Source organism: Babylonia areolata, chromosome 21 (genome assembly GCF_041734735.1).
Source record: "Babylonia areolata isolate BAREFJ2019XMU chromosome 21, ASM4173473v1, whole genome shotgun sequence".
Lineage (NCBI taxonomy): Eukaryota > Metazoa > Mollusca > Gastropoda > Neogastropoda > Buccinidae > Babylonia > Babylonia areolata.
In genome coordinates, this window is record NC_134896.1 from 39096270 (window position 1) to 39118769 (window position 22500).

Genomic DNA, 22500 nt, shown 5'->3' on the forward strand with positions numbered 1-22500 from the left:
TGACACACACACACACACACACACACACACACACACACACACACACACACACACACACACACACACACACACATTCTCGGCGGCGTACGCCTGTCCGTCGGCGCTAAGTTGTATGCTTTACCAGTAAGCAGCACAATACACAACCGAATCAATGACGCGGCTGTTTAGTTCAGAGCAGGCCGAAAGGAAGGTGCTGGAAGACTCGGAGACGGGCATATGATGAGGAGGAGGGTGCGGATGGCAGGCAGGTTATTGCACCGATCATTTACCGGCAATTTTTGTGTATATACTGAACGGTATTACCATAAGTAGATATTGTAATCCATTTGCAGTGAATTTCGACTCTTATTTTGTACCGTAATTTTACTAAATTTTGATGCGGGTTCAGTCACTTAACTTAGTGCCACCATCTTGCCTTTTCATCCGTTCAATTTCGTCCCCACTGACAAACCACGGAAATGTAACCAGAAGGTGCATAATTTAGGATGCTTAAAAAAAGGACTTTACCGACAACAGCTCACAATTTAATTCACTCATAATCACCTTTAGATTTTTTTTCTTTCTTTCTTTTCACTGCAGACAGCGAGGGGGCTGGGGGTTGGGGGGGGGGGGGAGGGGAGGTAAAAAAAAAAAATACCTTGGGCAAATTTTGGGGTGGGTGGCCAAAAATGCAAGTTTCGGCCAACGCGGCACTGGCATTTCAGTGACTGCAAAATTGCCGTTACTTTCCGAACTGGGCGTCACTTCCTGGGACTGGAAAGAGAGGCAAGGCGGGTGGGGGAGGGGGGGGGCAGGGGCCTGGGAGGGGGGGGGGGCTAGGGGGCGGAGGGGTGCCAGTGGCCGGAACTAACTGCTGGGTGCACACCACCACTGCATCGCTCGGCCCACATGTTGTGTGTGTGTGGAAGGGAACAAAGGATGCAGTGACCGACCCGCCGCCAGTCAGTTTACAGCGCAGTGTAGTGTCACAGTGAGGAATTGTAGTGGTCGGTGTTGGTTAGAATCGGCGTGCACGGAATATGATATACATGTTGTGTGTGGCTGTTTTCTGCCCAGTCTGCAAGATCAGGCGTTTGGTGGTGGTGGTTGGTGGTTGGTGGTTGTTGTGTCCGGGTGGTGTTTTGACAGGGTGAGTTCAGTTCTCAGTGGTCAACCTGTGTTAAAACTTGGAGACTGTACTGTGAACATGTTGCCGTGGCTTTTCTCTCTGGTGTTGTCTCGATGCTTGGAACCGGACACTCTGTCTCTCTGTCTCTCTCTCTCTCTCTCTCTCTCTCTCTCTCGCATGCACACACACAAACACACACACACACACACACACACACACTGAGACCAACGCACACTTACTTTTATTTTAATTTCATCTCTCTCCCTCACTCTCGCACACTGACACACTGACGTGCATACTACACACACATATATATGTATTAACAGATATACACATGTGCAAGTTTGCAGCCCGTCGCAAGTCATGTATGCACATGCGTGCGCACGTGCACGCGCGCGCGCGCACGCACGCACGCACGCACACAGACACGGACACACAAACACATGAACACACTCCTACAGCCACCTACACAAACACACAAACACAGACACACACACACACACACACACACACACACACACACACACACACACATTTTTTTTTCCTCAAGATCTTTCTCACCATCTCTTCCATACCCCTCCCCCTCCCATTTCAACTCCGTACCCACACATCCCAGCTGTCCCAGTGTACCCCCCCCCCCCCTCCCAGTGAAGGGAAAATGAATGCCAGAAATAGGATGTCTCCAATAAATCAGGGAAGGCCACATGACCTCCAGCCATTGATGCAAAGCACTTCTCATCACATGATATCCTGTACATGGATAAAGTGATGTGTGAAATGAATCCAGAAGTTTACATTACATTCATTTCCCTGCGACATCATGTAGTGATGTTTACATTGCTTTGTTTTGAGAGACAGGACAGCAGAACTGTGCGTGTGTGTGTGTGTGTGTGTGTGTGTGTGTGTGTGTGTGTGTGTGTGTGTGTGTGTTGTGTGTGTGTGTGTGTGTGTCATACTTTTCAATCTGTGGATCCTGGCTTTGAATCCAGGCAACATCAGACAATGGCAGAGCTGATATATTGTTTCAGATTTCCTGGGGTAAACAGATGTGCTGAGTCAGCAGTTGTGCAGATCGGCCATTGCCTGAGGCTTCTCCATGTATTTGCAATGCATCAAATATGCACATAATAGATCCCGTGATCCACGTCAAAATTTGCTTGTGTTATGATCAGTATCAGTATCAGTAGCTCAAGGAGGCGTCACCGCATTCGGACAAATCCATACATGCTACACCACATATGCCAAGCAGATGCCTGACCAGCAGCGTTTCCCAAAGTACTTGGTCATGTTTTGAGAGCTGTGTTATGAAAACATAATGGGCATGCATCTACTATGACAAAATCATGATCAGCAAATTGATACTGAGCATGTTATGAGATAAAGATGAAGATTTTTCTTGGATGTCTGTTATGTATTTGTGTGGTGACTGATGGGTAGATGTTATATTGTGTCACATTGTGTTATACTCAACCACTGCAGATTTCTATGTAGATAGAATTTGAACTGGTTTCCATGATGTTGCAATGAGTTCTTTTACCCGTGCTAAGTGAATGATGCATACAGGAACCTGGTTCGTTGTCTCATCCAAAAACACCAGGCGTAATGTTTTAGCCTTTGTCTTGTCCTGGAGCAATATCTGACTTGTTGATTGTGATGTATCTAATTAACACAACTGCCCACCCTTCAGTCTGGCTAAATGGATGTCACTGTGTACGTGAACAGGTGAGGATCCCTCCCAGTCTACAGCTGGAAAAGGTGACGCCAGCCTTTCCCTTTCACCTGCCAACCCTCCACACCACCCACACCACCACCACCACCACCCCCATCAGCACCAGCAGCATGATCAGCACAGCGTCAAGGAGTCCACTTTGACGACGCCACATTATCACAGTCCTGCCACTGCCACCTCCCATGCTGAGCAGAACAGCTCAGCAGTTCTGGTGGATTTGAGTCCCTTCTCTAAAAGCCCTGTTCCCTTGGCCTCCAGGGACACCTTGTCAAACTCGTCTCCGACAAGAGACACCCTCCTCTCGGCAGCGCTGAGACTGGGGGACAGCGGGGACAACACCACAACCACCACAACTCAGAGCAGCCAGGCAGCTTCTGAAAGCCTGCTCCCGCCCACGTCCCACAGTTCTCACACGGCCTGCTCACCCGCTGTTCCACCCGCTCAGTCCAGTGCGGAGAAATCAGAAATCAAGACTGATGAAGGGTCAAGGACACCCAGGAACCAGTCGTCGACGATGGAGGTGAACAGCAACCCGGCTTTGTCGTTCACTGTGGAGTTTGGCGACAACAAGAAGCCAAAGCTGAAGAGCGGGTCCAGCCTGAGTGAGTTCGTGCCGCCCAAGCTGCGCAACACACTGTCGTCCTCGCACGCACGGCTGGACAAGTCCTTCACCTCCAAGGGCAAGGATTCTGGGGGCAGTTGTTGTGCAAGTTCGGTATGTTGCTTTTGTGTGCGTGTTTGTGTGTTGGACACTGGCTGGTTGGCTGGTTCCTGACTGGTTTGTTTTCGTTCTTGTTTGTAGTGGTGATTTTATGTTCTTTCTTTTTTCTTTTTTTTCTTTTTTTCGAAATGATTGTCATTCAGATCACTCCTTCTTTATCACCCTCCGTTATACTTGTTGTTGCTGCAGTAATGAAGGTTACGGTGATTGTGTGTTGTTGTTGTTGATGTGTGTGTGTGTGTGTGTGTGTTGGTGCATGTATGTGTGTGTGTGTGTGTGTGTGTGTGTTGGTGCGTGTATGTGTGTGTGTGTGTGTGTGTGATGCATGATGCACAGTTACACTTGTATTTGTCAGATGTAAAATGAAAAGAGTATATGCAAGTACAAGTATATATATATATATTCTGAATGCCTTCTTCCTGTTGTTCTTCCAGCTTGAATTCTACATATGCATGCACTTTTTCCTACTTCCGCTGCTGTTTCTGATGGAAACGATTCCAGCACCTGCGTATATATCTGACTGCAGCATCCCACCCTGCTCCCAGTTTCTCATGCTTGTGTCATGAAAATAAACAGTTTTCCTTTTTCTTTTCTCTTCTGCTTTAAGAAATGGCTTGAAATAACTTGACAGAGAACAGTCATTCAGATACTAATATAGTTTGTTGAAAGTCGAAAAAAAAAAAAGGAAATCATCATCAATGCCAAGTCCTGGAATTTGACATTATAAAAGAGAAATTACCATGTTTGGATACGCAGATGAATGTTTCAGTTTCTCAAGGAGGCGTTACTGCATTTGAACAAATCTATATGTGGAGTGATGGCCTTGAAGTAACGCGTCCGCCTAGGAAGCGAGAGAATCTGAGCGCGCTGGTTCGAATCACGGCTCAGCCGCCGATATTTTCTCCCCCTCCACTAGACCTTGAGTGGTGGTCTGGACGCTAGTCATTCGGATGAGACGATAAACCGAGGTCCCGTGTGCAGCATGCACTTAGTGCACGTAAAAGAACCCACGGCAACAAAAGGGTTGTTCCTGGCAAAATTCTGTAGAAAAATCCACTGCGATAGGAAAAACAAATAAAACTGCACGCAGGAAAAAATACCAAAAAAATGGGTGGCGCTGTAGCGTAGCGACGCGCTCTCCGTGGGGAGAGCAGCCGGAATTTCACACAGAGAAATCTGTTGTGATAAAAAGAAATACAAATACAAATATACACACTACACCACATCTGCTGGGCAGATGCCTGACCGCAGCATAACCCAACATACTTGTCAGGCTTTGAGTGCATTCTTGTATATTAGTGTACCTATCAGAGTGGATTTCGTTTTACATAATTTTGCCAGAGGACAACACTCTCGTTGCCATGGGTTCTTTATCAGTGCGCCAAGTGCGTGCTACACGCGGGACTTCGGTTTATCATCTCATCCGAAAGACTAGATGCTCAGTTTGATTTTCCAGTTAAACTTGGGGAGAAAGGGCAAGAGTGGGATTCAAACCCACAGCCTCACGGACTCTCTGTATTGGCACTTGAGCGTCTTAACCATTATTCCACTTTCCTCCATATCTCACTCACTCACTCATTCCCTTGACCGCTGGGGTCGTTGGGGGGACATGAGGAAGATGTCATAGCTCGCCACGCCATTCTGTTGGCAGCTGTCATGAGGAGATCTGGCATCATCATTTTGGTCCATTCCTTGACGTTGTCGTACCAGCTCTTTCTCTGCCGCCCCCGTCTGCGCCCTCCCTCTACACTCCCTTGCAGGATGGTTTTGGAGAGGGTGTTATGTCGTATGACGTGACCAAACCATGCCATCTTCCGTCGTTTGACAGTCGCCAGCAGTGGTTCTTGGGGCCCAACAAGGTTGCTGACCAGGTTCCGCACATAGTCATTGGTCTTGTGCTCCTTGTAGGAGATATGTAGTAGTCTCCTCAAGCACTTGGTTCCCCCCCCCCCCTCTCTCTCTCTCTCCTCCATATGAATTATGTGATGACAGCTATGACTTCAACCTTACAGGAGGAGCGAGAGACGTCCCCTGCCAATTTGAGGGGGGCAGACAACTCCGCAGGAAGTGAAATGAGCAACAAGGGGAAGACAATGCATCGAATCACCAATGGGCAGTCTGTGGGAGTTACCTCTCTTAGGACGGGAGATCTTTTATCAGATTCAGAGAGGAACAATCGACATGGCCAGCGTAGCGAGAGGCAAGGTAAGGAATATACATGTCAGTTTCTTTTGTTTTTTTTGTTTTTTGTTGTTGGTCTTTTTGTCAGTTGGAAGAAGATGACAGTTCAGATTTTTTTTTTCCTTACATGTCTGTCTGTCAGCTTGCATGGACAAATGTCAGGAACACAAAGCAAGCTTCAGGTGTTATTTGGATTGCAAAGTCTTTTGTGTTTCTTCTTCTTCTTTGTTTTGTTGTTGCTCCTGCTAAAGGTTTGGTTTTTATATGTGTGTGTGTGTGTGTGTGTCTGTGTGTGTGTGTCTGCGTGTGTGTGTGTGCATAACACGTGTAACCATACATATACAGGTCAGTGGCCTTTTTAAAAAAAATAATTCTAATAAATAAGAGTTCTAAGTTCTCTCTCTCTCTCTCTCTCTCTCTCTCTCTCTCTCTCTCTCTCTCTCTCTCTCTCTCCATCCCACCCACCCTCTGTGTGTGTGTGTGTGTGTCTCTCTTTCTCTATCTCTCCCTCCATCTCTCCCTTCTCTCTCTCTCTCTCATTTTCACACTCATTCTATCCAACCACTCATCTGTAGATATCACCATACAACATGTTGTTTGTTTTTTCTGCCTCAACCTCAAGACTCCCAACAACAACAACAACAACAACAGCAACAGCAACAACAGACATCCGCATCCCCCCACAACACCTCCTCCCCCACAGTCCCCGCCCCCTTCACCAGAGTCGGCAAACTGAAATCCCAGTCCTCCGCCAACACCATCCAGACCATCCGATACTCAGACCCCACCACTTACCTCATCGACCGCATGTTCGCCGACTCCTCGCGACTCGCGGTTCTGGCCGACTCCAGCTCGGCGGACGCCAGCAGCGGAAGTGAGTCGCCCGTGGTGTCGGAACGGGCGCTAGGCAACGAGGGCAAAGGTCGCAATGAGGGCAAAGGTCACAACATCCAGAGCCCGAGGTCAGGCAGGTCGGCGTACCATTGTGCCAGCAAACCTCCGCTGAAGAAGCAGAAAACGCTGGGGAAGGGTTTAAGTGGGAGCAAAACTGCCTCGGACACTGAGGTTAAGAGCGAAACAGGTATGTGTGTGTCTGTTTGTGTGTGGTGTGGTGTGGTGTGGTGGTGTTGGTAGCGGTGTGTGTGTGTGTGTGTGTGTATGTGTGTGTGTGTGATGCAAATGTAAATTTGTTTCTTTGCTTAGTGATGTTTTTGAACAATGATTTATCATTACTTTTGTGACTTGAACAACAGCTGTGACTCATTTATTTCTTTCTTTTACCCATTTTTGTAAAGCACCTCTATTTTGGAGAATAGGCACTTTGTAAATTCACATTACCACCAGTTGTAGTAGTAGTAGTAGTAGTAGTAATAGTAGTGGTAGTAGTAGTAGTATCTTTATTATTATTATCTTTATTATCTTTATTGTCATTATCATTGTTATCATTATGATTATAATTATTTTTTATTATTATCATTACTATTATGATGATTATTATAGTTTTTTTTATTATTATTATCATTACAAGTAGTACTATGAGTTGTAGTAGTAGTAGTAGTAGAAGTAGTATTGATAGCATCATCATTATTATTATTATGATTATTATTATTATTATTATCGTTATTATGATTACTATTTACCAACGCCATGCATTCTGTCCTGCCCCCCCCCCCCCCCCCCCCCCACCCCCCCCCCCCCACCACAACAACACGCAGAGGAGAAAGACAGAGCCAGAACCACAGAACAGAGTCCTCCACTGGCGCCGGCGCCAAGCAGCAAGGGGGACAACGAGGAGGAGGACAAGGCGAGCGACGCAGGCACCTACACCATCGAGGCGGACGAGGACCGGGAGGAGGAAATGATGGCCCGCCAGCAGATCGATGAGGTCTTCGGGGTGGACCTTCACAACCTGTCCTTCGAACGACCGGTCATCGACGATGACGACGACTTGGAGCAGTTAACTGCTGCCCCTAAGAAAGGGAGAGGGGAGAGAAGCCTGTGCGACGGCAAGGAAAACGATGCGAAGTGTGCCACCACCACCACCACCACCACACCAACGCGGAGCAAGGAACGTTCGGCGCTGCTGGAAAACAAGGTGTGTGTGTGTGGATAGAAGGGAGGGATTTTTTTTTTTCTTTTTTTTTTTTTTGAGAATTGAATTTTATGCAGTTTATGGCCATATCCCCATTTGAAAGGGTGTGAACAAATTAATGTGCCCAAACAGTTATGAACAGCTTGACATCTATCAAAAGTATGAAAGCAGCCTGAAATAGAAATACATAATGAGATAAACGCATTTCAGAATATAAGGCATTTATGATAACACAGTAAAAGAAGGGAGGGAGGAAGTGTGTGTGTGTGTGTGTGTGTGTGTGTGTGTGTGTGTGAGTGTGTGTGTGCATTCAAGCAAGCAAAGCAAAGATGTGTGCCCATCCTACGAGGCCAATTGCTTTGTATGGTTGACCAGTGATGGGATCTTACAGAGCAGGGGAGGACAAGCGCTGTCAGATTTTCTGGTGCATTACCTCCCCTGAAAAGAAGCAATAGGCACGCTTTGTGACCAGCCAACACCGTGGCTGTTTTCCCCCACCTTATCCTTTTGAAGCTGCCTTCAGAAACGGCCTCCGCACAGATTGCTTTCACATGCTGCCGTCTTTACGCTGGTTCACAGCTGTTGAGCCCACTGGCTGACCTCACAGGTCTCCCTCCCCCGCCCCCCCACAAGCTGCACTCAGAAGTTGTCCCCAAATGTTAACTCACTCTCACAAGTCACCCAGTATAGAGACTTCACAGAAAGCTAAGGGCCATTTTCAGGAAAGCAGGTATGTTTTTTTTAATAAAATGTTACAAAAAAACCAAAAAAAACCTGAGAGATGATATAAATTACGCAGTTTGCTAGTGGTCTGTCATCGTAGGCCTCTCACTGAACTTACTAACAGCTGTTACAAGCGCATGTGCTCTATCAACGGCTTGAAAAATACGTTCGTGTTTGAAAGAAAAAAAAATCAATAAAAAATATACAGCTATTCAATTCTTTTTTTTAGCTGTGGTTTCACATTGTGAGAAAAAAAACGGAAGTGTACATGTATTGAAACATCTCTGGGTATGCGTGGTGCTGGTTACAATGGCTCCTTACACTGCTGTTTTGGGGGAAATTCTGCACCGCTTCTCCATGCATACAAGAACAGGAATGTGCAAGTTTCTGAGTAGATAACTCTTGATTTTCAATAGTCAGTTACCTTTCTTTGCAGCTCACTGAGATTTTGTTCTCAAGTTGTGTTCTCACGTTGTGCTCACAGGTTGACTTGCAGTAATGAATGGCGAACAGTTGTCCCTGACAAATATGTGGTATGCCTGTCTTGCAAATGAGTGTGTAGAGGGGAGAGGGGGGGGGGCGTTGTGGTTGAAGAAGTGTGCAGATATGCTTGCTTGTGAAAGACAATTTGCCAGTAATTACACTTATGTGTGTGTGTGTGGTGGGGGGGGGGGGGTGGGTGGGCGTGTGCATATGCGTAATTGTGTAGGTGTGGGTGTGTACATAAATGTGTGTGTGTTTATACAGAAGCAGACACACATTTCTTTTGATACGTGTTTACTTAAAATATCCAAAGGAAGGCTGTATGTTTTAAATATGTGTGTGTGTGTTTGCATGTGTATAGCATATATGTGTGTGTGTGTGGTGTGTGTGTGTATATTGAATGAATAGTGAGTGCGGGTGTGTAGTGTATGTATACTGTGTGCATGTGTGTGCACAAGCATATGTACATCAGCAGTGGAGCATGTTGACTGTGTTCAGAGGAGGACAGGGGGAGGGTGGGACGTGAAGGACGAGGTGGCCCCCTGGATCAGTCAGTTGACCGCTCTGACCTCCTCCAGTAGACGCTCCACCCCTTCCTCCAGAGGCGCAGATGAGGTCACCGACAAAGGTCAAGGTGAGGTCATTGACTAAGGTCAAGTTGAGGTCATTGACTAAGGTCAAGTTGAGGTCACTGACAAGCATCAAGATGATTTTACAATCAAGTAGGCACAATTGGATATGGTTTTGCATGAAGAAATAGAAAGCAAATTCTGTGGTCTACCCATTTTGTTGAACAAAAATCTGTCCTAGACTGTGTCCTGATTGAAAGACTCTGCTCACCTGTACAGTTTGTGTCAGAAACTTTCACCATCAGTCCACTCTGTCTCAGAGAGAGTTGTCAGACAGCAACAAATCGAGGAGTGATGGTGAAGAAGTGCATGTGACGGGAAAGGGGCTAGTTTTAAAACTTCCAACAACAACAACAAGAGAGGCAAGGCCTTCAAGACTCACTTGTGATACACTTAAAAAAAAAAAAAAATCTAATCGTTAAAATGTGTTCTGTATTTGTTATTATAAAGCTTCGGGTTAAAAAAAAAAGTCCTAACCAGATTGCAAAATAAATAAAACTTCCATGCTTAGCAAAAGAAGTTCCTGTTTGAACAAAAAATGATAATAATGACTGCTCTTGTTGTTGTGTCAGAATATCAGATCAAAGTGCCAAGTTTAGAGAATACAAAAAACATAAATATAACAGTAAATGCAGTTTGCATATAATTAGGCTTCTTTTTTTTCTTTCTTTTTTTTTGTGCCCATCCCAGAGGTGCAATATTGTTTTAAACAAGATGACTGGAAAGAACTGAATTTTTCCTATTTTCATGCCTAATTTGGTGTCAACTGACAAAGTATTTGCAGAGAAAATGTCAATGTTAAAGTTTACCACGGACACACACACACACACACACACACACACACACAGACAACCGAACACCGGGTTAAAACATAGACTCACACACAAGTGAGTCAAAAATGCACTCTTGATAAGTTGTGATGTGTTGGCAGGATGAGGCTTTTTCTTTGAAATGTCCTGTTACACATACTGGTGATTGAAGACATGTTGCAGTGTGTGTGCATCTGTGTGTTGATAGTGATATGGACGCTTTACATAGCGCCTGCTCTGTACAAACACAGGGTCATTTGCACAACAGGCTGCCTACCTGGGTAGAGCTGACTTACAGCTGCCAGTGGGTGCTTATTATTCATTTCCTGTGTCATTCCGTTCAGATTTCAGGCATGCTCACACACACACTTAGACAGACATGTAACATTGTTGTGTGTATATGTGTACATGTGTGAGTGCCAGTGCATGTATATGTATGTAATATGCATGTGTGTGTGCGTGTGTATGTGTATGCAGATGACAGCAGCAAAAAGCCACCGCAGGGGGCGGGTGTGAACCGCAGACGCCCGGGGACAGGTCGCAGACTGCCGTCCATCCCCCCAGGCAGCGACCACAGCTCCGCCGGCAGTGAGCGTTCCTTCCGCCTCCGCGACCTCCACAGCCCGGCAGACAGCACGGCCAGCACCCTCAATGGCTCCGTAACCACGCGCACAGACGTTGAGGACGACAACAGCGCTCGTGGAGTCGACTCCCCTGTCAGCAGCGTCAGGTCAGGGTCACGGGGGGGGTCGGTGGGCGTGAAGCCCTCCCGCCTGAGCTGCAGTCCCTGCGGGTCTGAGGACTCTGAGCGCTGCAAGGTGCTGCGACGGCCCGGCCCTAGGGACCAGTGCTGCCCTCATGTCCCGTGCCAGCCTGGACTCCCAGCTCCTGCTGCAGAAAACCAGCAGCGTGATGGAGGCCATGGAGATCAAGCTGGGCTTCTCCAGCGACCGCAAGGACAGGAGGTCAGACGCTGACCTCACCCATGCTCTGGCCCTGATGAACGGAGAGGGAGAGAGCAGCGTTGGGTGTGGCAAAGACAGCGCCCCGCATGGAGCCACAACAAAAAAGCTGAGCGGCGGTGTGAGGACCGGTGACGCTAAATTCACCCCATCAGTTTCATCCTCTTCTTCCAAATCGTCGGCGGCAGCAAGAGCAGCTTTGGAGCAAAAGCCTCCTGTGATGGGAGCCAGGACCGGCAGGGTCGGCAGTGGTGCCACCTCGGAGAGTACGATGACTCGCCACAACAGCCTGGACCTGGACTTCAAGTCGGACAGCGGTGACAAACTGGACAGAAGTCTGCCAGGCTCAGAGACTGCCGGCAAGGGCCCCCTCAGCATGGCCAAAACCAACAGAGCCTTCACCCTGCGGCGAGCGAGGGCTGACAGTACCGAGACAAAAGAGACAGAACGTGGCCGAAGCAACACGGCCTCTTCAAGGTCAAACCGAAGATCAACCTCCCTACACGGCACAACCCGTTCCTCCCTGTCAGAACACAAACCTGACCAGGCCGGTAAGACCGATCGCAGAACTCGTGGAAAGAGCGCGACGCGTGACGGCTCTACGGCTTCGGGAACCAGAGACCGGTCAGTGCCCAGAGACAGCATCGGACAAAACGGTCAGCAGAACCGACGCACAACCTCTGTCACCTCCTCCTCCACGGTGTCGTCCCGCGCCAAAGAGAGGGAGCGCGACGCACACACACCCAGGACTCAACTCAAGTCCAGCCAGAAAGATCTCACCCTCACCGGCTTCAACAGAGGAAGCCACTCCCAGCCTGGCAGCCGGTCCAATTCTCCCAAAAGTGCAGAAAGGATGGCGTGGAAGCGACGGAAGGAGTACGACCCCCGCAAAGCCGTGGCGGAAGCCAAGGCCAAGGCCAAACCCAAGGCCCAGTCCAGCCAGTTCAAGCAGAGGCTGGTGCGCTCAGTGTCTCTCACCAACACGGCGGAGCTGTCGCTGGCCCCTGACCCCAGTGGCCGTGACCCCATTGGTGTGGATTCCCCGGCCAGTGTTCACGACCTGACCTCAAGAGGGGAGAGCAGCGTGCAGCGAGGGTTCATTCCCTTCCACAACACTCGGCGCGCCGAACGTTTCTCTCGCAGCACTGACGAAGAGGACGCTGCCTATTCTCCCAAGTCGCAGGTAGGAATGGTGTGTGTTCTGTAAATTCTACAGCTCTCTCCGTGGCAGCAAAAGGGGATCATGTCTTCTTCTTCTTCTTCTTCGTTAGATGGACATGAAGGGGATAATGTACTTCAAGGGGATTTTAACTTGTAGCTCAATACAGAGATTTGATGTCAGTTCACAGTTTTCCTTCACTGATTTTTGTTTCCTTTACAGGAAAGGAGATGTACTTTGTACCTCCTTTTTTCATAAAAGTATATCTGAAAGTTTCTGTATGGATTATTGCAAATAATTTGCATGTTTCTTCACATTTGTATTGATTTTGTTTGACAGAGCCATTTTTTGTGCCTCTTCTTTTTCTTTTGTTTTTTTTCTTTTATCCAGGCATTATTAATTTTATTAACAGCATGGTTTCAAGCTTGGTAGACTGATAAATGGTTGAGTGTGCAGATAGTAAGTAGAGATGTGGAAGCGGCTGTATTGTATTGTACTGTACTGAACTGTATTGTACTGTATTACTTTTTGTCACAACAGTTTTCCCTGTGTAAATTTTTGAGCTGCTCTCCATGTGGAGAGTGCGTTGCTACAGTGCAGTGCTACCCATTTATTTTTCTTTATTTTTCTGTCTTCAAGTGTTGCCGGAGACTACCATTTCGTTGCCATGGGTTTATTCATGTTTTCATTTTACATGTGCCGAATGCATGCTGCACACACAGCCTCGGTTTTGTTGTCTCATCTGAAAGACAAGCACCCATACCACCACTCAGCATGGAGTGGAGGGGACGGGGGAAATAAAAACAAAAACAAACCTGGTCCATGTATGAGACTTAAACCTGTGAACACTGGCTTCCTAGTCAGACACTGTTACTGTTCGGCCACCGCTCCACTGATGTAGGCAGAGTTGAAAAGCAGAAGACTGGAGTGTTGGCCTAGAGGTAACACGTCCGCCTAAGAAGCGAGAGAATCTAAGCGCACTGGTTCGAATCACACCGGCAGTCACCAGTATTTTCTCCCCCTCCACTAGACCTTGAGTGGTGTTCTGGACGATAGTCGTTCAAATAAGATGATAAACTCAGGTCCCGTGTGCAGCATGCATTTAGCGCACGTAAAAGAACCCACTGCAACGAAAGGGTTGTTCCTGGCAAAATTCGGTAGAAAAATCCACTTCAGTAGGTAAACAAATAAAACTGCAGGCAGATAAAAAATACAAAAAAAAATGGGTGGCACTCTCAGTCTAGCGATGCGCTCTCCCTATGGAGAGCAGCCTGAATACGGCACAGAGAAATCTGTTGTGACAAAAAAAAAAAGTAATACAAATACAAATACAAAGCATGCGTGCCGTGTGTACATCTGACCGCATGGTGTTTTTTTCCCCACCCCACCCCCGCCACCCCTCCTCCCCACATCCCCAGGATTCTAACAGCAACCTCAACGCCTCCTTTAACTCACTGTGCCGCAAGTCGGCCTTCACCCCACCGCTGTCCAAACTCCACCCCTCCTCCCCTGACCTCACTTCCTCCTCCTCTCGCCGCCTGGTGCTGGTGGATGTGGACTTTGAGGATGTGGGTGTCAGCTCACCTGGCGCTGGAGCCACTGCTGCTGCTGGTGGTGGAGGGGAGAGCCTCAGGTCTCCTGACGACTGTCACAGGGCACAGTCTGCCAGTCCTCAGGTAACAGCGGGTGGGTGTAGGTGGGGTGCTGTGATGTGTGAGGAATGAAACCCCCACCTGTCTGCCGGTAGTCTGCAGTGATAGGTGTAAGTGGGGTGATTTGGTCTGTTTGTAAGTGGGGTGATTTGTGTCTGTTTGTGAGTGGGGTGTTTGTAAGTGGGGTGATTTGGTCTGTTTGTTTGTAAGTGGGGTGTTTGTAAGTGGGGTGATTTGGTCTGTTTGTTTGTAAGTGGGGTGATTTATGTCTGTTTGTAAGTGGGGTGTTTGTAAGTGGAGTGATTTGGTCTGTTTGTAAGTGGAGTGATTTATGTCTGTTTGCAAGTGGGGTGTTTGTAAGTGGAGTGATTTGGTCTGTTTGTAAGTGGGGTGATTTGGTCTGTTTGTAAGTGGGGTGATTTGATCTGTTTGTAAGTGGGGTGATTTGGTCTGTTTGTAAGTGGGGTGATTTGGTCTGTGGGGTGATTTGGTCTGTTTGTAAGTGGGGTGATTTGGTCTGTGGGGTGATTTGGTCTGTTTGTAAGTGGGGTGATTTGGTCTGTGGGGTGATTTGGTCTGTTTGTAAGTGGGGTGATTTGGTCTGTGGGGTGATTTGTATCTGTTTGTAAGTGGGTTGATTTGGTCTGTTTGTAAGTGGGGTGATTTGTGTCTGTTTGTAAGTGGGGTGATTTGGTCTGTGGGGTGATTTGGTCTGTTTGTAAGTGGGGTGATTTGGTCTGTGGGGTGATTTGTATCTGTTTGTAAGTGGGTTGATTTGGTCTGTTTGTAAGTGGGGTGATTTGTGTCTGTTTGTAAGTGGGGTGGTTTGGTCTGTTTGTAAGTGGGGTGATTTGGTGTGTTTGTAAGTGGGGTGATTTGTGTCTGTTTGCAAGTGGGGTGATTTGGTGTGTTTGTAAGTGGGGTGATTTGTGTCTGTTTGTAAGTGGGGTGATTTGGTGTGTTTGTAAGTGGGGTGATTTGGTCTGTGGGGTGATTTGGTCTGTTTGTAAGTGGGGTGATTTGATCTGTTTGTAAGTGGGGCGATTTGTGTCTGTTTGTAAATGGGGTGATTCGGTCTGTTTGTAAGTGGGGTGATTTGTGTCTGTTTGTCAGTGGGGTGATTTGTGTCTGTTTGTAAGTGTGGTGATTTGGTCTGTTTGTAAGTGGGGTGATTTGGTCTGTTTGTAAATGGGGTGATTTGGTCTGTTTGTAAGTGGGGTGATTTGTGTCTGTTTGTAAGTGGGGTGATTTGGTGTGTTTGTAAGTGGGGTGATTTGTGTCTGTTTGTAAGTGGGGTGATTTGTGTCTGTTTGTAAGTGGGGTGATTTGGTCTGTTTGTAAGTGGGGTGATTTGTGTCTGTTTGTAAGTGGGGTGATTTGTGTCTGTTTGTAAGTGGGGTGATTTGGTGTGTTTGTAAGTGGGGTGATTTGTGTCTGTTTGTCAGTGGGGTGATTTGGTGTGTTTGTAAGTGGGGTGATTTGTGTCTGTTTGTAAGTGGGGTGATTTGTGTCTGTTTGTAAGTGGGGTGATTTGGTCTGTTTGTAAGTGGGGTGATTTGTGTCTGTTTGTAAGTGGGGTGATTTGTGTCTGTAAGTGGGGTGATTTGTGTCTGTTTGTCAGTGGGGTGATTTGGTCTGTTTGTAAGTGGGGTGATTTGTGTCTGTAAGTGGGGTGATTTGTGTCTGTTTGTAAGTGGGGTGATTTGTGTCTGTTTGTAAGTGGGGTGATTTGTGTGTGTAAGTGGGGTGATTTGTGTCTGTTTGTAAGTGGGGTGATTTGTGTCTGTTTGTAAGTGGGGTGATTTGTGTCTGTAAGTGGGGTGATTTGTGTCTGTTTGTCAGTGGGGTAATTTGTGTCTGTTTGTAAGTGGGGTGATTTGTGTCTGTAAGTGGGGTGATTTGGTCTGTTTGTAAATTGGGTGATTTGTGTCTGTTTGTAAGTGGGGTGATTTGGTCTGTTTGTAAGTGGGGTGATTTGTGTCTGTTTGTAAGTGGGGTGATTTGGTCTGTTTGTAAGTGGGGTGATTTGTGTCTGTTTGTAAGTGGGGTGATTTGGCCTGTGGGGTGATTTGGTCTGTTTGTAAGTGGGGTGATTTGGTCTGTTTGTCAGTGGGGTGATTTGGTCTGTTTGTCAGTGGGGTGATTTGTGTCTGTTTGTAAGTGGGGTGATTTGGTCTGTTTGTAAGTGGGGTGATTTGGTCTGTTTGTAAGTGGGGTGATTTGTGTCTGTTTATAAGTGGGGTGATTTGGTCTGTTTGTAAGTGGGGTGATTTGTGTCTGTAAGTGGGGTGGTTTGGTCTGATTTGGTCTGTTTGCAAGTGGGGGTGATTTGTGTCTGTTTGCAAGTGGCGTGATTTGTGTCTTTTAAATGAAATCCTACCTGTCTGCAGGTAGTCTAGGTTAAGTCCACAGGTAGTAGCTGTAACTGGGGTGAATTGATCTGTTATATGAAATCCTACCTGTTTGCCGGGTAGTCTACGTTAAGTCCACAGGTTGGAAGTTTAAGTGGGGTGAATGGATGTGCTGAATGAAATACTACCTGTCTGCCCGGGTAGTCTTATGTTCATAGGTGTAAGTGGGATCATTTGATCTGTTTTTTAAGTGGGGTGATTTGATTTGTTGAATGAAACCCTACCTGTCTGCTAGGTTAAGTCCACCAGGTTGTAGGTGTAAGTGGGGTGAATTGATGTATTAAATGAAATCCTACCTGTCTGCCGGCAGTCCACGTTCATAGGTGTAAGGGGGGGGGGGGGGGGGGGGGGGGGTGATTTGATCTGTTTGGAAGTGGGGTAGTTTGATCTGTAAATTGAAATTCTACCTGTCTGCGAGTAGTCTAGGTTAAGTCCACAGGTTGTAAGTGGAGTGATTTGATCTGTTAGATGAAATCTACCTGTCTGCAGGTAGTCGATATGTTTATAGGTGTAGGTGGGGTTATTTGGTCTGTTAAAAGAAAATCTGCCTATGACCACAGGTAATGGGTACAGGGGTGGAATGTTTTGATCTGTGAAATGAAACCCTGCGTATCCATGGGTAGTGTAAGTTAAATCTATATGTAATGGGTGCGGGCAGGGTGGTTTGATGATAATGATACGCATACTTGTATGGCGCCTATCCTCAGTTGGAGACCAAGCTCTAAACGCTTTACAAGCACTGAGTCATTTGAACAACAGGCTGCCTACCCGGGTGGAGCCATCTGACGGGAGCGTATCGTTGTGCCGCCGACCCGTTGTGCCGCCGACCCGTTGTGCCGACGGATTGTCTTTTGTCACAAAAAAGACAAAACAAGATGGGCAAGCCATACTAATAATCTCCCTTTTTATTTGACATTTGGGTCACAGTAACGTCACAAATGGCGCAACTGGGTCCTAACGTATGCATTCGCGAATCCTCATAGGCTACGACCTTTGTTTCAAATTTCGTAAAGATCGGTTCATAAACAGCTGAGAAAAGCTTGTTTGCGTAGAGAACTGCGCATTCTAAAAATAGAACATGATTAACGTCATCGTGAGCTTATTACTTATACCGTTTATAGTCCCTAGTATAATGAACACGTAACTGAAATTTGGAGGAAATCCGTTGATAAACAGCGGAGATATTAGTGATCAACTTTTTGGCAATTTGCGCCACTGTGACGTCACAAATGGCGCAAATGGGTCTCAACTCATACATTCGGTAGACATCACAGCCCCCGAGCTTTGATCCAAATTTTACTAAGATTGGTTCATAAACAGCCGAGAAAAGCTTGTTCAAAAATCATCGAATAGTGGGACGGTGGCATAACGGGTCGGCGGCATAGCGGGACGGCGGCATAACGGGTACCCCCCCATCTGACAGTTGCCATTGGGCGCTCATCATTTGTTTCCTGTGTCATTCAATCAGGTTTCAGTTATGCACACGTACACGCTCATATAGACATGTAACATTTTGGTGTATGACCATTTTTTGATCTGTGAAATGAAACTTCACCTGTCTGCATGTGGTTGGTGCAGAGGAAGTTTGTTTCTGTTACCCAAATCGGTGTTTATTCAAAATATAGAGGCTGCTTTTCCCTTTGACATGTGTATCAGTTTCATGCAAGATTACACAGATCAAAATTTTGATTTCAAATGGAGGAATAAGAATCGGGAGAAATCTAACAGTATATTCTCACAGACAGTAAAATCGAAGTATCAGTGATATAAAACTGGCATGTGGAATTGAATTGAATGGATTGGGAGTTATCTCATCCTGTCAACATTGAAGTCATGATGATTATATTCTCCATATAATTTCCTTCCAGAAAACATATACTTTTACATACTTTTGAGCATAGTTTTAATTTTTGTGATTTTTTTTTTTCAAGAGGTTGGTGATTATTTTGCAAAAATCACAAATAGTTCTGGAAGTGAAAAGGTGAATAGATAATGGTATGTGTGAGCATGTGTGTGTGTGTGTGTGTGTGTTAGCAATTTTAGTTTAATGTCATTTTGGTATAAGTGATATCAGATGAGAAGAGAGGGGGAAAAACTGCAGGGAAGGGGAAGAAGTCACTGTTCACACATGTGTGTATGTGGAGGGTGTGGGGTGTGTGGAGAGTTTGTGTTGTATACTTACATGCATGCATGCGTTCATGTACATGTGTTTGTTCTGTGTTGATCTGTGTTTATATGCAGTATATGGAAATATGTGTCTTTAGACTTTTGTGTGCATGCATCTGTGTGTGTGTGTGTGTGTGTGTGTGTGTGTGTGTGTGTGTGTGTGTGTGCACTCACATGCATGTGTGCATGTATGTGTGTGCATGTAACCTAGTAAAGTAGCATGCATTTGCTCTGCATTACTGGATTAAACTGTCTGAATCTGAGATTTCTTTTTCATGCTATTTGAGTATCAATTGTATCCTTGAAAAATAAATCTTTTTCTATGCTCTATGACTTCCGTATTCCCTTCCATTTTCTGTTCAGTGGGACAATAAACGTAACTGCCGGTTTGCCTTCAAAGATGTGAACTTGTTCAGTTTATTCATTTAACATGCTGAATATTTTTTTCTCAGCTGTCCACTTTTTCACCCTTCATTCTTATTACAGGTCACGTTTCGTCAGCCTTACAAGTTTTTTTGTTTGTTTGTTTTAGTTTTTGGTGGGTTTTTTTTCCCTCAGTTGCATACAAGTCACAGACACTTTTTTTTTCTTTTGAATGCTCAACATTGGCTGAAAAGCAAAGAGAAGGAAAAAGAACATATTGCAAATGGAGAAAAAAGACATCAAGACAGACCCATTCATACTTCCTTTTTGTATGTGTGTGTGTGTTTGTAATGATGGACATTTCTGGCAGTCTGAAATGCACAGTGAGTGCTGTATGGGTTTGCTTCTTGGGGTGGGTTTTTGTTGTTGTTGTTTTAATGCATAAGTGTGCCTTGCAAGTAAGATAAGATAAGATAAGAATAACTTTATTATCTCCAACTGGAGAAATTTGGTCAGGTGCATAGACAAGTAAACAACATGGGGACCATAACTGTAAAAGTCAACAACAGCTTTTACAAATATTACGAAGATACAAATGTAAAAAATATCACATACACCGTTTCATACATACATCCATTCACACACTGCAGGTAATAACTAGTATTCTTAATGTAAAAACAGAAAGAATTAAGAAACATTATTTTAATATAATTATAAACATAGCCTACTATACTGCACATTGATTATAATAGATAAGATAAGAATAAAGATAAATTGTGGAAAACCGCAACCAGATAATCAGCACACACCCACACCCACCCACCCCCCACCCACCCCACACACGCGGATTACTTGATTAAACAAGAGTAATAAACATATGTTCTCAAATAAAAGCATTTCACATATTCGCTTTTAAAAACATTGCAATTAATTATTACATCGTAATTATTAACAGAAATATATTTAGAATATGGATGTTAGCATCAGACATATTCCATTGAACGTTCATCCTGCATATTGCACATTATTCCTCCTACATATTGCACATTCATTATAAACAGTTGTCACGTTTTTAAGCTCAGTAAACACACACACACACACACACACACACACACACACACACACACAGAGTTCTCAAGAATTTAAAAGGTGGATTGAACGTGGAATAAAAGTCTTCAGAGCTCTGGATTTCAACTTAAAAGTTCTGTTTCCAATAACTTTTTGTTTTGGACCTTCATTTGAGTGCTGTGTAAAGTATTAGTACATCCTGGTTCTTAGAGCTGCAGCCTCGGGGGCTAGTTGGCCTTTGGAAACCCATCCCAGCACCAACTGTCCTGAAGTCTTTGTGTGTGTGTGTGTGTGTGTTGGGGCTCTTGTACATTTATGTGTATTTGATTGTGCTTTCATATCTGTGAAACTGCATGTTTGGTGCATATCTGTTATGCATATGTGTGCGTATGTGTGAATCTGTGTCTGTATGTTTTACATTTATTTGCTTATTTATCATCATTGTTGTCTTTTTTATTTTTTTTTTATTTTTTTTATTTATGTTTTTTTCTTCTTTTTTTTTGATTTTTTTTTTTTTTGTAAGCTTATAGTTGACTTCATCAAGTTTTTGCGCCTTATAAATATTATTATTAGTAGTAGTAGTTCTTTATTTATGTATTTATCATTATTTATTTATTTATTTACTCATTTTTTGTGTGCGTGTGTGTGGTTTTGTTTTGTTTTGTTTTTGTTTTGTTTTTCTCAAGGCCTGACTAAGCGCGTTGGGTTACGCAGCTGGTCAGGCATCTGCTTGGCAGATGTGGGGTAGCGTATATGGATTTGTCTGAGCGCAGTGACGCCTCCTTGAGCTACTGATACTGATACTGAAGCCTTCGACAAAGAGAGTGGGAATGTAACTTGGGCAAGACACTCTCCACTATCACCAGATTATTTCCCAGTCGGGATAGCATCTCTGCTGCTCTTATGGTCATAGCCAGACATGCCTGACTGTCACACAATACAGTGTGCCTTATGAGTGGTTGACGTGTTGTTTCAGACCTACAATTGGCTGATTGTGTCATCCATACACCAGCTGTCCATACAATACAGTGTGCCTTATGAGTGGTTGATGTCTTGTTTCAGACCTACAATTGACTGATTGTGTCATCCATACACCAGCTGTCCATACAATACAGTGTGCCATATGAGTGGTTGACGTGTTGTTTCAGACCTACAATTCGCTGATTGTGTCATCCATACACCAGCTGTCCTTACAATACAGTGTGCCTTATGAGTGGTTGATGTGTTGTTTCAGACCTACAATTCACTGATTGTGTCATCCATACACCAGCTGTCCTTACAATAAATTGTGTGTTATGAATGGTTGACGTGTTGTTTCAGAACTACAATTTGCTGATTGTGTCATCCATACACCAGCTGTCCTTACAATACAGTGTGCCTTATGAGTGGTTGACGTGTTGTTTCAGACGTACAATTCGCTGATTGTGTCATCCATACACCAGCTGTCCTTACAATACAGTGTGCCTTATGAGTGGTTGACGTGTTGTTTCAGACCTACAATTCGCTGATTGTGTCATCCATACACCAGCTGTCCATACAATACAGTGTGCTTTTTGAGTGGTTGACGTGTTGTTTCAGACCTACAATTTGCTGATTGTGTCATCCATACACCAGCTGTCCTTACAATACAGTGACAGTGTGCCTTATGAGTGGTTGACGTGTTGTTTCAGACCTACAATTTGCTGATTGTGTCATCCATACACCAGCTGTCCTTACAATACAGTGACAGTGTGCCTTATGAGTGGTTGACGTGTTGTTTCAGACCTACAATTTGCTGATTGTGTCATCCATACACCGGCTGTCCTTACAATACAGTGACAGTGTGCCTTATGAATGGTTGACGTGTTGTTTCAGACCTACAATTTGCTGATTGTGTCATCCATACACCAGCTGTCCTTACAATACAGTGTGCCATATGAGTGGTTGACGTGTTGTTTCAGACCTAAAGTTGGCTGATTGTGTCATCCATACACCAGCTGTCCATACAATACAGTGTGCCATATGAGTGGTTGACTTGTTTCAGACCTACAATTCGCTGATTGTGTCATCCATACACCAGCTGTCCTTACAATGCAGTGTGCCATATGAATGGTTGACGTGTTGTTTCAGACCTACAATTCACTGATTGTGTCATCCATACACCAGCTGTCCATACAATACAGTGTGCCTTATGAGTGGTTGACGTGTTGTTTCAGACCTACAATTCACTGATTGTGTCATCCATACACCAGCTGTCCTTACTAT

General features: G+C 45.2%; 1 protein-coding gene across 1 annotated transcript in view; it reads left to right on the plus strand.

Annotated features, from left to right (window-relative positions):
- The window catches only part of LOC143296615 (uncharacterized), a 92717-nt gene that overhangs the window by 64596 nt on the left and 5621 nt on the right, over positions 1–22500 (plus strand). The window contains 8 exon segments of the mRNA XM_076608644.1: positions 2831–3552; positions 5571–5763; positions 6362–6820; positions 7455–7834; positions 9536–9671; positions 10953–11413; positions 11415–12620; positions 14015–14272. Coding sequence (XP_076464759.1) covers positions 2831–3552; positions 5571–5763; positions 6362–6820; positions 7455–7834; positions 9536–9671; positions 10953–11413; positions 11415–12620; positions 14015–14272 — 3815 coding nt within the window.